This window comes from Pinus tabuliformis, chromosome 5_1 (assembly GCF_031772625.1).
Source record: "Pinus tabuliformis cultivar Carrire ecotype Pingquan chromosome 5_1, CPIR1, whole genome shotgun sequence".
Taxonomy (NCBI): Eukaryota; Viridiplantae; Streptophyta; class Pinopsida; order Pinales; family Pinaceae; genus Pinus; species Pinus tabuliformis.
Genome location: NC_142305.1, coordinates 50,707,481 through 50,722,884, shown reverse-complemented (window position 1 = coordinate 50,722,884; position 15,404 = coordinate 50,707,481). Strand labels below are relative to the sequence as shown.

The following is a 15,404-nucleotide window of genomic DNA, read 5'->3' as shown; positions in this document are numbered from 1 at the left end:
ACAAAAGGGTCCAATAATGGAGCACATTGAGGAGTTCCAAAAATTGAACATAAGGGTAAAAGAAATATTCTAGAGGAGCATAGGATTGATGTGTTTATAGGGACTTTAAAGGATAATATCCAACATGATGTTCGCCTTTGGGAACCTGATTCATTAGAGAAGGCATTCAGGTTAGCAAGAAGAATGGAAAGCAAAATTATGGCAACCAGGAAGCATACCACTCACAACTATAAAGATGGAAGTGCTGTTGCCCCTAGTCTTCCACAACCTATAAGGTTGACACCACAACAGTTGGAAGAAAAAAGAGCAAAAATACTTTGTTACAGTTGTGATAGCAAATACACTAAAGGTCATAAGTGTGCCAAGAAGAAATTATTCTACATAGATTGTGAAGAGTAAGAAGAAAAGGAGCAAGAAAGGTCAAAAGAAGAGGATATACTCCAGGAACAAAGCCTAGATAAAGAAGAAATGAATCTGACCATATCTTGTAATGCATTGGTGGGAATTACCACTCTTCAAACCATCAAGATAGAAGGACAAATCAAGAAGAAAAAGGTAATAGTGTTGATTGATTCAGGAAGTACCCACAATTTTATTCATTGTAAGGTAGAAAAGAATTGAATTGCTTCTTATATCCAGCACCAGAGTGTCAAGTGATGGTTGCAAATGGAGGAACAATAAATTTCTCTGGAAAGTTCCATAATATCAAGCTATCCATGGGATAATATGTATTGACTAGCCCAATGCTTTCCATTCCAATCGGAGGTGTTGATGTTGTACTAGGAGTGCAATGGCTACAAACCTTGGGTACAATAGCTTTTAATTTTCAAGAAATTTTCATGAAATTTTTGTGGAAGGAAAGGAAGTTGAATTAAGGGGTATTGCAGGGAAACCAGGAAAGATAATCAAATCTAACGGTATGACAAAGCTTCTAAAAAAGGAACAAAGAGGTGTAATTGCACAATTATGTTCGCTAGATGTTTCCACATTGGAATCATCTATTTCTCCAGATCTCCAAAAAGTCTTGGACAATCATTCCAAGGTATTTGAGACTCCCAAAGGTATCCCACCTATTCGTGATCATGATCATGCTATTCATCTAATTCCAGGAAGTGTTCCTCCAAACATCAGGCCATACAGATATCCCTATGCCCAAAAGAGTGAAATGGAATGTATGGTTGCAGAAATGCTAGAGGCTGGTATAATTCAACTGAGTCAAAGTTCTTTCTCTGCTTCAATAGTATTGGTGCACAAGAAGGATGGATCATGGCACATGTGTCTGGATTATAGGGAGCTCAACAAGCTCACTATTAAAGATAAATTTCCCATTCCTGTCATTGATGAATTACTGGATGAATTGAATGGATCAATTTACTTCACCAAGTTGGATCTTCGTTCAGGATATCATCAAATCAAAATGAAGGCTGAAGACATTTTGAAAATAGCATTTAGAACTCATGAGGGTCATTATGAATTTTTGGTCATGCCTTTTGGCCTTACCAATGCACCTTCAACATTTCAAGGTTTGATGAATTACATTTTCAAACCATTCCTTAGAAAATTTGTGTTAGTATTTTTTGATGATATACTAATCTACAACAAGTCTTGGAAGGATCAAGTTGAACATGTTGACAGGGTGCTACAACTATTGGAGGAGAAACAATTATATGCAAAAAGATCCAAATGTTTCTTTGGAGTACAAGAGGTGGAATATCTGGGTCATATTGTATCTCATGAAGGAGTTAAGGTAGACCGTAGCAAAATTAAATCCATTAAGGAATGGAAAATCCCCACATCCATAAAGCATCTACGAGGATTTCTCAGGTTGACAGGGTATTATCACAAGTTTGTTAAGAATTATGGGAGAATAGCAGCACCTCTAACAACATTATTGAAGAAAGATGCATTTTCATGGACTCCAGAAGCAACAAAGGCATTCAAACATCTTAAAGAGGCAATGTGCCAAGCACCGGTCTTAGCTACACCGGACTTCACAAAAACCTTTATTGTGGAATGTGATGCTTCAGGAAATGGAATTGGTGCTGTTTTAATGCAAGATGAAAGACCCATTGCTTTTGAAAGTCGTCCAATCAAGGGAAAGTTTTTACACAAAGCTATTTATGAGAAGGAAATGTTGGCAATACTCCATGCACTTAAGAAATGGCGACCCTACCTAATGGGAAGACACTTCAAGGTAAAAATGGATCATGGTAGCCTTAAATACTTTTTAGAACAAAGATTATCCTCTGAAGAGCAACAAAGGTGGGTCACAAAGATGTTGGGTTATGAATTTGAAATCATCTACAAAAAAGGGAAGCAAAATGTGGTGGCAGATGCACTCTCAAGAAAGGATGAGGATGTGGAAGCATTGTTGTGCGCCATTTCTATTATCCAACCAGATTGGATAAACGAAGCAAGGGAGGAATGGAAGAATGACAAAGAAGTGTGAGCACTTATTTGAAAGTTACAACAAGATTCCAGTACGTCTGATACATTTAGCTGGAAAAATGATTCGTTATGGTACAAAGATCGCTTATACATCTGTAAGAATTCCCAACTAAAACAAAATATTCTTATGGAATTACACACTTCTCCCTTAGGAGGGAACTTAGGATTTTTAAAAACTTGCCACAGGGTTAAGAAGGAATTTTTTTGGGATGGCATTAAATTAGATATTCAAAAGTTTGTGGTGGAATGTTTGGTTTGCCAACAAAATAAAGTTGAAGCAATTAAGACATCGGGTCTATTACAACCTTTATCCATTCCAAGCCAACGTTGGGAGGAGGTTTCAATGGATTTTATCATAGGTTTACCAAAGTCTGAGGGAAAGAGTGTCATCATGGTGGTAGTTGAAAGACTTACCAAGTATGCACACTTGTGTGCATTATCACATCCATTTAAAGCCAATACAGTCTCTACTACATTTATGGAAACAATTCAAAAACTACATGGAAACCCAAAGATTATTGTAAGTGACAGAGATCCCATTTTCACTGGAAAATTTTGGATATAATTATTTTCTTGTCTTGGTACTCAGTTAGCTCATAGTTCATCTTATAATCCTCAATCTGATAGGAAAACTGAGATAGTAAACAAATGTTTGGAAGGATATATTCGTTGCTTTGTATCTGATAAACAAACACAATGGGTCAAATGGTTGCCTCTAGCTGAATGGTGGTATAACACTTCCCTCCATACAGCAACAAAAATGACCCCATTTATGGAACTTTATGGATATTAGCCACCATCCATCACATCATATTTAAGAGGAAATTATAAGGTTCAAGCAGTGGAATGTCACATCGAATATCAACAACAAGTCCTCCAACTCTTAAAGGATAACCTCGTGTTGGCACAGAATAGAATGAAACAACAGGCAGATCAACATTGCAACGAAATAAGTTTTGATGTAGGTGATTGGGTATTCCTATGGCTACAACCATATAAGCAAATGTCCCTCAAGAAAGCTAAGAAGGATAATAAATTATCACCAAAGTATTATGGTCCGTACAAGGTGTTGCAAAAGATTGGTACTATGGCATACAAATTGGAGCTTCCTGCAGCTTCTCAATTGCACCCAGTTTTCCATGTTTCATCTTTAAAGAAGGTGATAGGCGACAAGCTCCCAGTTCAAACAATATTGCCAAAACTTGACAAGGAAGGAAAAATTATATTGGAACCGGAAGCAGTCACAGAAACAAGAACTCGACAGCTACGAAATCGATCAATTTCGGAGTATCTTATCAAGTGGAAGAACTTATCCACTAAAGATTCCACATGGGAGGATGAGAATTTTATACTAGTGATTACCTTATTACTATTGTAGTTGTATCCCTTATTAATATTGTTGTGCCCCTATTGTCCCCATATTGTTATTACTATGCCCCATAGAATCCCTATATTGTTATTTTTGTGGCTTTATATTATTATTTAGGTTGGCTGGGTTATATTGTGACTCCTTAGACTCCTATATATAGAAAGGAGGTTTTGTCATTTGAATCATGGAAGAATTGTTCATTTATGTAATATAAAGGAGGTTTCCCCCTCGAAGAGGCTGAACTCTAAGGCGTTGATCTATCTTTTCTATCTTTTTGTGAGTTGGTTTCATAACAGAAGCCTAAAGGGAAGAGCCTTAAAATCATTGTTGATTGAGGCCATCATGGAATGCTAGCAAAAGTGTGTGGGAACCTGGTCTTGTCAAAGGAGGACTGCAACGTCAAGACAAATGGTTGTAATCTCTCTTTGATATTAATATATGCAACTATCGATTGATTTCCTACATGTTTTGTCATCTTACATATTCATGGCTTAATATTTCTTGACTTGTTAAGTAGGTTGAATTTCAATTTGTCTATTATCACAGTTATTGTTTACTTGTTTCAAGTGTTTGAAGAAGGAAGCGAGAGATAGTTGGAGCGAGCAAGCAAGGACATCATCAAACAGGATAAGCGGACTAAGAGGTAGGCCCTCTTAATTGGTTCTAACCTAAGGAAATATTCCATAGAATGTATCTGTTGTGGCTAGACCCATCATCGGGCTAGAATAATTCTTTCGTGTCCACACTTATAATTTTACTTCACCACAGGCCTTGGAAGAATGGCTCATGTAGCTAATGGAGCTTGAAGAGGATCGATTTTTGGAAGGATTTCATCAGCAAGTACAGAAGGAATGCGAGAAGGCATGGCACGATTGCCACATCAAGCTTCGCTCGTTCAAGGTAAATGATCTTGTCCTGCTATATGATAGTAAATTCACTAAGTTTCTAGGAAAATTCCAGATGCATTGGCTAGGACCATATATCATCAAAGAAATTACAGATGGAGGCACAATTCAGCTCGCAAAGCTTAATGGAGAACCTTTTCTGGGAAGAGTGAATGGGAGCTGATTAAAGCTTTATACAGGGGATCTTATGCAATGACTATATGGTGGCAGGATAGTCTTAGTGCTCTAGGAAGTTGCAAGGGAGCGCAAGACTATAAACTACACTGCCAGGTTTGGACGACTACGCAGCAGGCGGGCTACGCGGAAAATAGTGAAGTTGCAACATATGAAGTTGCGTGCAGGAAGCTGCGCCATGAGGGGAGGTGTCGTGTAGCACAACATAAAAGTGACCGTAAAAGTCATTTTTTTTTTATTTGATGGCCCTAAGATAGTTAAGAGGAGTGGGCTGGTGGCATTTAAGGAAAAAATATTTGAATATCTACTGACAAAACAACATTAATTGTCATAAATTGGGGGGAACGATTGGATTTGTATTCAAAACCCCTATAAATTATGCATTCCGGTCCAACAGAGAACATTTTGCACTTTCATAATTGTTAGTGAGATTTTTGTTTATCGCCTATGAACTGATCGTATTGCGAAGATTTAGTCATGAGCCCTACATTTGCTAAGTTGTTTGAGCTGAACCAGAAAGTTATCCTAGAGAAAATGCTTGAACCAAGTCCTGCTAAAACAATGAGTACTAGTGGTGATGTTGCCTCTGAAGGAGCTGCCCCGGAAGTGGTAAGTATGGAATCTCTGACTCCTATGCCTATGATGTCGAGGTCACCTAAGCTGAAGCCTACGCCTACTAGAGGAACCCAAATAGCCAAACCGAAGAAGGACAAGCAGAAAGAGCCAGTTTCGGTGCGTAAATCACTAAGAAAACATTTGGCAGCACAAGAAAAACAAAAGAAAGACAAGCAGTCAGAGAAATTCGTGGACCTGGAGGTGGAAGAAGGCTAGGGTATAGAAGACATTGATGATGAAGAAGTTGAACCTATAACAAAGCTACCCGAGTATATCCCTCTGCAGAAGGGAAAGGCGAAGGTCTCGAGGGACCCAGATTCTGAGAATTTCATGTTTCCACGCCCCTGTTACTAGAATAGGTCCCTTTTTAAGGTCCGCAGATAGCACAATCCCACTATTGAAAATGGAGGATTGGGACCTCGCAGATCATGCTAGGTTTCCACACTTAGAAATAGATAAGTACATGAGGCACTTCTACTATGCGGAGTCAAGTGTTATCACATTAGAAACATATGAATGGGTCTGAGGTGTGGAGAACTTGGGGTTACTCAATCTGTTATGTGTGCCCCATTATCACCGTACCCCCATTAACACAATCTGTGTGTGCTAGCATCTCATATTGGTGCACAATGGGTGTCTATGTCTAGGATGGCCTATACCCATTACATACATTTTAATTCACAGAATTATGCACCTGTCATATGAAGGTCCGAACCCGGCTAAGGAGTTTGGTGGAAAGACAGGGGAAAAGGACCTCACAGAAAGAATGAAGAGATATTTACAGCCTTGTGAAGAAGTCGCGAGGGTATTCAATTCTTTCTATCATAGATCCGGTGGTTCAATTGGCCACCCATATATTCGCAAGGAAGGTGATGAGGAAATGTCATGTGGATGAAGTTCCAGCGCCTCTAGTTTCCCTAGCTACCCAGTGTGTGAAAGGTGTACAATTCAATTGGTCCAGATACCTTTGTCAGGAGTTCCTCGCGAACTGCCGAGAGGCCCAGGATGAAACCAAGATGTTTCACTATGCTTGGTTATTATTGTCCATTGTGCTTGTCACGTGGGAATTGCCGGAGGATAGCCAGTTTCCTCCGCTTGAGGAAGGATTGTCGAAGGCAATACAATTCGCTTCCTTATGGGCTGCAAAGGATCCCACGTGGATCACAGAGACGAAAATATTTTGGGTCCTTATGGAATCGAGTCTCTGCATGGCCATTAACCAGCATCCGAGGTTGTCCCCAACCTTTTTCACACAGCTGTCACCCTACGCGACATTCAAGGCCGACTTCCACAGAGTGTACATTTAAGCGTGAAAGGATGCACAATAGAAATGGCATGCCATATTTGGTGATAGAATGAGATGTGCAGGAGGTGATAGCAAGATGGCCTGTAGAGTGGCATGCCCCCCCAGAATTAGATGCTGGAACAAGTATGGGCGCGGGAAGTTTTGTTGTGTAGAAGAGAATGGAGGCAACTAAGCAAGTTGCATGTACACTCACAAAGTAGAAAAAGAAGGAAGTCGAAGAGAAGGCTCGAGTGGAGCAAGAGCATGCTACCAAGGAGCAGGCAGAATGGGATCAGCGTGAGTCACAAAAAGGTGACAAGTCACCTCTACCGAAGACAGAGGAGGAGGAACTTTCAGAGCAAGGTGATGATGGAGATGAGGGGAAGAGCACCCCATTCATTCTGAAGAAGCGTGGCAAGGAGCAGCAGGAAGGTCCAAGGAAAAATCAGAAATTAGACAAGTCTCAGATGGATCCCATGGTCTTAATAGAAGGAGATCTCAATGAGATCAAGGATAAAATTAGGGATACCACAACCGAGGTGCTGCAGTAGTTTGAGTAGCAATACATGCAGACGTTAGGGAGTTTCCAAAAGGATTTTCATGAGCTAAAGGTCCAGGAAAGCATAATACAGGGGCACTGGACAAGCAAGTGCAAAGCAAGCGAGCTTGGCACTGGGGACGAGCTAAGAAGGAAAGTTAGTTAGGTCCCTTGACCTCAGAACTATAGCATTGATAGAGGGTTCCCTTCGCGCAGAGTCGGCCGATGATCGCATTATCCTAAGTAATATTAAAAACATCGGACTTAATATAGTGGCACTCTCCAACGAGACCCTCCACGTGCTACATGCAAGGGTGACAAATGAATTGAGATCTCAAGAGCAATGTGCCCTCATCCTCATCAACAAGTATAGAGTGAATAATGCGTAGATATTCTCTGAGAAGACGGAGGCTTTAAAAGAAAAGAAGGCACTACAGGCACATAGTTCATGACTAGAGTCAACAGTCAGAGGCATGAAAGACAGTGCATGAGCTTCATATCCCTGAGGATGCATAGCCAGAAGCAAAGATCAGAACGAATGGCTACCCTGGATGCCACAGTCGTTGACTATATGGCATTGTTCGACCAAGAAATGGAGTTAGTGACCAACCTTCAAGAGGATCTAAACTTGCAGACATTGAATACCGAAGTAAGGGAGCTGCAGCAATAGTATGATGAAGTCCAGGCGACTGCGCACTCCATAGCACCAACGCAGCGCCTAGCCAAATTACAGGATGGTAAGCAGCTCCTAGCACAGGTAGAGGAAGCACAGAATAGGGAGGCCTTGCTTAAGGTCAGGTTGTAGCCATAGTCAGTGGAAGATTATCAAGTCACAACGACCATCTAGGATAAGCTTAAAGGGTTGCAGTAGACACAACAGATGCTGAGGTTGGCCATAGAAGGACTAGCCATGAAAAGATTAGTTGAGGAAGTCAAGCAGGTAGCAACTTAGAGTGTTGTCGAAGTCGCAGTGATCTAGGTGGAGCTGGGGGATCTTCGCAGCAAGATCGCAACACCAGCCGAGTGACTCGAGGGTGAGTCACGATCTTTGTGTTGGGGGCCTATTGGGATGGGGTCCCCTGGGTCAATTTTTGGGTTAAGATAACCCAAATTTTGATATATTTTTGTAACTAATGTAAAGTCTCCATGATTTGTGGATGCGGAGCGCGTAGATGATTAGGAGTCAAAGGGGTTTAGCCCCTTGTTTTATGTAAAGTATGAGTCAGTTTTGAGATCCACCCATGGTCCGTGGACCATGGCATTGTATGCAAAAGGCTATAAATAGGTGTGTCCTAGAAAGTCTAAGGGATGTCTTTGATATGTTGATAAGAAATGGGTCAATAGAAGAGAAGTAATAACGAAGAGAAGTGGGTCAGATAGGAGAAGAAAGGGTCTGTAGATGAGTGTGCAGAGGCCTAGGTATAGTCCGCAAGTGAGTGCACAGAGGCCTAGGTAGAGTCCGTAGTTGAGTGCGCAGTCCCTTGCAACTAAGTGCACATGGTAGTTTCGAGTCTATAATCCTAAATTGAAGATCAATAAATACAGTTTCCAAAGAATTATTAAGTATTTCTGTTCATTGTTGTTAATATTATATGTCGTCGATGAATGATGTGTTTTATGAAATATTGGTTAAATGTTGCACAAGTCTACTGAATAAGTGCTAATGATGTACCCAATACATGTTTATGTGTTTTCACGAAGACTCTGATACATTCTCTAATGTTTATGAATAACTTAAGTAAATCTGTGCGAACCCTAATTTAGGATTTTTTTTAATGCACGTAAGTGGATAGATTGACTAGTAAAGGTCCGTAAAGACTGATCTTAGACCTCCGCGAAGGTCTAAAGTCCATTTTTACAGAGTTGTAGCAGTTTTCCCTAAGAGAATATCATTCTGCGCGAAGGCAGATCTGAGGCGCTAAAAAACATCACTCTAATCTCTAGATGTAGAAACTTGGTTCATGCATCCCCCCATAATGCTTTGGGTGAGATTACAGCCTGCGCTACGCGGGTTATTGTCGAAAGTACCAGTAGCGTAGGGATTTGTTGGTTGGCGCAACTAACTCTGAACCTGGGTCAGGACCCCCTAAGCCAACATGACCCGTGAAACATATACTCTATATCTGTGTGTGTGTGTCTTATAAAAGATATTTTAAAAGTAATAGTTTTTCACTTGCAAAACTAAGAATATATATTTAAAAAATAGTTTTTAATATATTAAAATAATTATGAAGAATCACATTGGTCATATTAAATTATGTCTAATATTGAGATCCAAATCCAACCTCACAATAAAGAGCCATGTGTGAGATGAGAGTAACCGATAAATAAATACAAAAGATAAATAGAGAAAAAAGAGATAAATAATCAACTAAATGAAAAGAGATAAAACTAACCTAATTTTAAAATTTTAAAAACTTAAAAATCAATACTTAAAAAAATATATATTGATTAATATAAATAAAAATATAATCATAATAGCATGTTTAATAGGTATTTGTCATAGTTGGTTGATCTGCACAAATGGATCTTTAAGACATGGATGTTGGACAATTGGTGGTGTATGGGTGGTTGTGTTAGTATTGGAATTAATATCAACAAGGGTCAACATGATGATTGGGTGTTTAGGAGGAATTCCATGGTAGTTGGAGGCTTTATGTAGAAAATCATCACATTATCATGCTTACTGGAGAAGCCATAAAAAGACGACTATGGTGGTTGGGGGTTCAGCTTTCCAAGCACAAGAAGAAGATTCAAGGAGAAAAGAGTGGCAGATATTTTGCAGCCATCCCAGAGATAGAAAACTGAATCAAAGCCTACATCAGACCCTATCTAATGAAAAGTGCTTTGGAAGGGTTTTCCAATGATATGCGGAAGTCCAAAAATGGACCCTTGGATCAAAATAAATGGTATACTGAAGTCCAGGGATTTCAACCTTAAGAAGGATGAGATATTGAAGCATACAACATATCGGATATGGAAACCCCAGAGTTCATCACATCGGGACATCATCATATCAGAACCTCATAGATCAGCACATTAGGGCATCAGAATATTGGGACATCGACATATTGGGTATCGGAGTATTAGAACTTCTTAAGAGAGGAACTGTTAGGAGTTACGATAGATGATAGTTTCGATAGTACTAAAAAGAACCAAGGAATGTCGAATGAAATTAACAAATATCTAGTTGCAAAACCAAGGTTTGATGAATGTAGGTTCTAACCCCGTACATAAATTACCTGCATACGAATTCTAAAACACATAAAATAAACAATGTGAGAGAATAACACATAAAACACATATACACAGAGATTTTCCCCTGGATCCCAAAACCGGGACTACCAGCTTGATTTTTCATTATGTTCCTTTCAATGTTACAATATATATTTATACATGCCGAATCATCCAATACCATGGACCGAAAACCATCGCGTCCAAAACCATGGACCGAAAACCATCGTTTCTAAAACCATGTGCGAAAACTCATGCACGAAACCATAGGTAGGTCCGCCCAACCTAATATATGGTCCAAAAACAAAATTTTCCAGGGCACTGCCCCGAACCCCATAGAGCGGGGTTAGCTGCACCCCTCAAACCCCCTGTGACCCTGCCTGCTATGGAATCGGTGCAACGAGGGGGGGCCTCTGCCCCCCTTCTAACCCCCCAGTTAACTACGTGGGTTAGTCGTGGAAAGAATATAACATAACCCAACAATGAACCCTCTGGTAGGACACATGGTGGCATAAGTTTGGCTCCAAGAAGTTGCAGTGGCATCTGACATCAACATGACATGACAATACGACAGGACATGTGGCAGGCTAATTCAAAATCATTGGGTGGATTAATGTGCCAAATATGGGTGACATGTGTCACTGCTAAGAAGTGTCCATGTGGAGTAATAACGTCATATCAGAGGTCATCATATCATAGGATGAAGACCTCATAAATTCAGTATAGATGGTTTTTGGAAAAGTTACAATGGAAAGGGTTTCCAATATTGGGTTAGCACTTGGCCTTGAGAATACAAAGAACCATGGGCGAAGAATAGTTAACAAAGGAAAATTGGCCCCTGGCAGGAACAAAATGCCTTACCACTTAAAATTTAAGCTATTAGTTATAGCTCTCGGTCCCATGGAGGAAAAATTCTCAAGGAGCTAAGTGTCAAAGGAGCTAAGGATATCGGGATTGAGAAATATCGTAATGTTTCAATTGTGAAGGTTACGATACTAAGGAGCTCCATTATAGTGCTAAGCCCTGGTCACATCTCTTGGTCCTATGAGAAATAAGTTGCCATAGGAGTTGAAGATAAGGGGAGCCAAGGATATCGAGGAGTAAAACATCATAACGTTCCGCCTTGGAAAAGTTACAATATGGTGTTTCTCTAATGAAGTAGTACAACAAAGTTAAAGGGTGTATGGGTCGGCAGCTGTGAAATTGAATGCAGACTCAGGGGAGTTGATCCTTGAACTGGGATAAACCTACAGAAGACTTTGTAACAAGGAACTGAGGATGACATTTCTGGCAGAGTCAAATTTGGGTGAATGAAAGAAGAATTTGGTTGCTTCGCATGCATGAATAGTCGTGATAAATCAGAATCATAGTGGTCACCCCTGTGAACTGCCAAGTTCTATGGAATGATAAATGGGAATGGGGCGCTCGAAGGAGTGTGCAGGTCACCTGAGAATTAATTTCTCATCATGGAGCTCTACGCAGTTAGACAACAAATAACTACAAGGCCCATCTCTGATTCGATATTGTGACATGAAACTACCAAGGGATGCAACAGGGGAAGAGGAACCCATGTCGAAGTATAGTTGGGCAGGTAAAGTATAGACAACAAAGACTGCCTTGCACAGAGTGCCTCAGTGAAACAAAACCATCGCCTGCAATTGAGGAGATGGGGAGTTGAGCAAATTGTGATGACACTGAGAAGAGTGCGATGTGTGAAGAGACAGTGAGGTCGAAGCACCAAGGAGCATACTATGTGATACAACAATAAGTGCAACAAGAGTGAAGTGTGGAGAAGTGTGAGGGTAGTGTTGAAGAGTAGTCAACAGAGAGCCCTTGACAAAGGAGGTAGAGTGAAAAAGAGGTTTTGTTGTGAGCAACAAGTAGAGATCTGCTGCATGAGAGCACAGAAGACAGAGTGCAAAATTCGAATCGGTAAATAACCATTTTTGGTATATTACTTGAAATATTGTATGCCTCTATTTGCAGTTTGAAAATTGTATGAAATAGTAGAACAATGGCAAGAGCAGGTTGGTGCCTACACACTGAAGAGGTTGGTTCCTCTTGGCAAGTTGGTGCTTGCTTACCAAAGTGGGTCGATGCCTCCTGTGAGTGGGTGCTCATAAATAAACAGATGTAATTAAGTGGGTGCTTAATTTACATCATCAACAAACAATAAATTTTGTGGTTTTTTCCAATGGGTTTCCACGTGAAAAACACTGTGTCAAATGTGTGTGTGCTGCTCATGTGATTGTTACATGAACATGTATGTTTGAAATTGTTGATTCACTACTTTTATGAATGAATTATCTCATAAGTAAAAGAATATAAGAAGGGACTGTAAGCATAATATAAAAATGAAAAGAGTTTCACAATTACTTATTCACCCCCACCCTCTCAGTAATTCCTTATTTCAACAATTGGTATCAAAACCAAGTTCCTTCAGCAACAGTCTAATCACTGGAAGGTAGATCTATAAGGAATTATGTCTAGGCAAGAGAGTCAAGAGGCTTACTCAAGTAGAATACAAGTCTTTGATGAGACAAACTATGCATTTTGGAAAGTGAGAATGGAAGTGTATCTTATGTCCCTGAGAGTAGATGTTTGGACTTCAGTACTAGTAGACTACAATGTCCCTGATATTCCTCCCACTAATGCAGATGGTAAAACATTATATGGGAACAATGATAAATCCAAGAATGTCATTCTCTTCGGCCTTAGTCAATCAGAACTTGTAAAACTCATGCATTGTAACTCTATGAAGGAAGTGTGGGTAAAGCTTAATCAGAGTCATGAAGGGGATGACAAAGTTAAGCAGGAAAAACATCAGACTTTTAGAATGAGGTTTGAGAGCTTGAGAATGAGTGAAAATGAAAGCATAGAAGAATACTTCCTCAGATTTGATGAAGTGACTAATATGATTAGAGGACTTTGTGAAGAGGTCAAGGAAGAGATTATTGTTCAGAAAATACTAAGATATCTACCCATGATATTTAATGCCAAAGTATCAGCAATTAAATAAATGGCTAATTTAAATGATCTCAAGATGGATCAGCTGCATGGTATTCTCACGGCCTATGAGATGAGAGTAGGAATAGAAAAGTCTAAACCAAAGGAAGAAGCATTCAAATTCTCCAGAAAGGCCAAGGAGCATAAAGATCATCAAGACTTCTCCAGCTATGAATTTTATCAAGAGTTGGCTCAACTAGCCAAAAAAATGAAGTGTGGCTTAGAAAAATATAAAGGGAAGTTTCCCTTTAAGTGTTTTGACTATGGAAGAGTTGGACATTTCTCATCCAAATTCCCTTATAAAGAAAAGGATGAAAAGGAAGAGGATCTGAAATTTGGAAACAAGTCTCAGACACATATAGAATAAAAGGTCCTATAATAAAAAGGGGTTCTACTCCAAAGAGGATAGCTCAGCACCAGAGTCAGACAATGAAAACTTGTCGGAGAAAGAGTCAGATAAATATCTTCTTATTACTTTCGAAACACACTCCAAGACGCAAGGTATTATGGACTTTGAAGGGGAATAAGAAAAAGAAGTAGTGGACCGTGAAGGGGAACTCATCAGTGCAAGAAAGCTAGGAAGAAGAATAAGCAGCTGAAGGAACAGTTACAACGTGCATGGGAAGGTATGTATAACTCTGAAAATGAGGATTTTTCCTATCAAAAAGAAAAGCTTGAGGAAGCTATCAAGAGAAAAGATAGTCTAGTCCATCTACTGGAAGTAAATCAAGAAACCTGTGAGAGAGTAGAAGAGGAGAACAAGCATTTGAAATAGGAGTTTCTCAAGTTAAAAAGGGAAACGATCTCACAGACATGTAAAGATGATATTATGTTCTTGAAAGTTAAACTGGAGGAGGCTAAATGAAAAGAAGAGGTTCTTCAATATCTGATCCAAGAATGGGAAGAGAATTGTCATAGACTTGAAGCAGAGGTTGTCTCTCTCAGAACCAATCTTGAGAGAATGAAGACTGAAAGGGTTTAAATGAAAAAAGTATCGAAGGGACAAGGATACTAGAACAAATCCTGAATAGTCGAAGGCCCTCAGGAACCAAAACTGGCCTAGGATACTCTAAGCTACAAGAATATTCTATGGAGAATATAAACTTCAAGTCTGCAGAATTCGAAGGACCACAGAGCCATGGGAAGAAGAGTCATGAAAGAGTTAGTGAAGATAAAAGAGTAGCAAGAAAAATAGGAGATCGTCAAAGGAGAATGAACCAATCAACGAGACAACCAAGGTATTTTCCTACACAATCTCATAATGCTTCCAAAAATAAGCATGCATATTTGTTTTATGGTCACTGTTATAAGTGTCATACCGTTGGACATAAAGCTATTGATTGTAGAAGTATCAAATTTGAAAGAGATGAAAATCCCAAATATAATATGCATCGGATTTCTAAATCTCAAAACTCTTCTCTCAAAAATTGGAATGTCTTTTCTCCCTTGGTGAGTGAAGTAGAATGCTTCAAATGTAATAATTTTGGGCACAAATCCAGTGAGTGCAGATGCAGGTTTGAATACCTACCTAAGTCCCAAAATATCAGATGGTCAGCTATCCAAAAGGATAAGAGGATCTGGAAACGAAAGACTAAAAGAGCATGCAGTGTGGACTCACCTTATCAAATCGTAATGAAGAAAACAAATGGTATGTGGATAATGGTTCTTCCAAACATATGACTGGGGAAAAAAGTAAATTTCTATCGCCAAAAGAAAAGGATAGAGGAAACAATGTCACCTTTGGAAAAAATGCTCCTGCAAGAATCATGGGTAAAGGTGTAGTCAGTCTTGATAAAACAATAGAAGCACAGAATGTGTTGTATGTAGAAG

General features: G+C 39.6%; 1 protein-coding gene across 1 annotated transcript; it reads left to right on the top strand.

Moving 5' to 3' along the window:
• Positions 1-13,134: 13,134 nt before the first annotated feature.
• LOC149163406 (uncharacterized) lies at positions 13,135-13,587 on the top strand. The gene has a single exon (XM_089429115.1). It carries the CDS (start codon positions 13,135-13,137, stop codon positions 13,585-13,587), a length of 453 nt encoding a protein of 150 aa, XP_089285241.1.
• Positions 13,588-15,404: the final 1,817 nt, after the last annotated feature.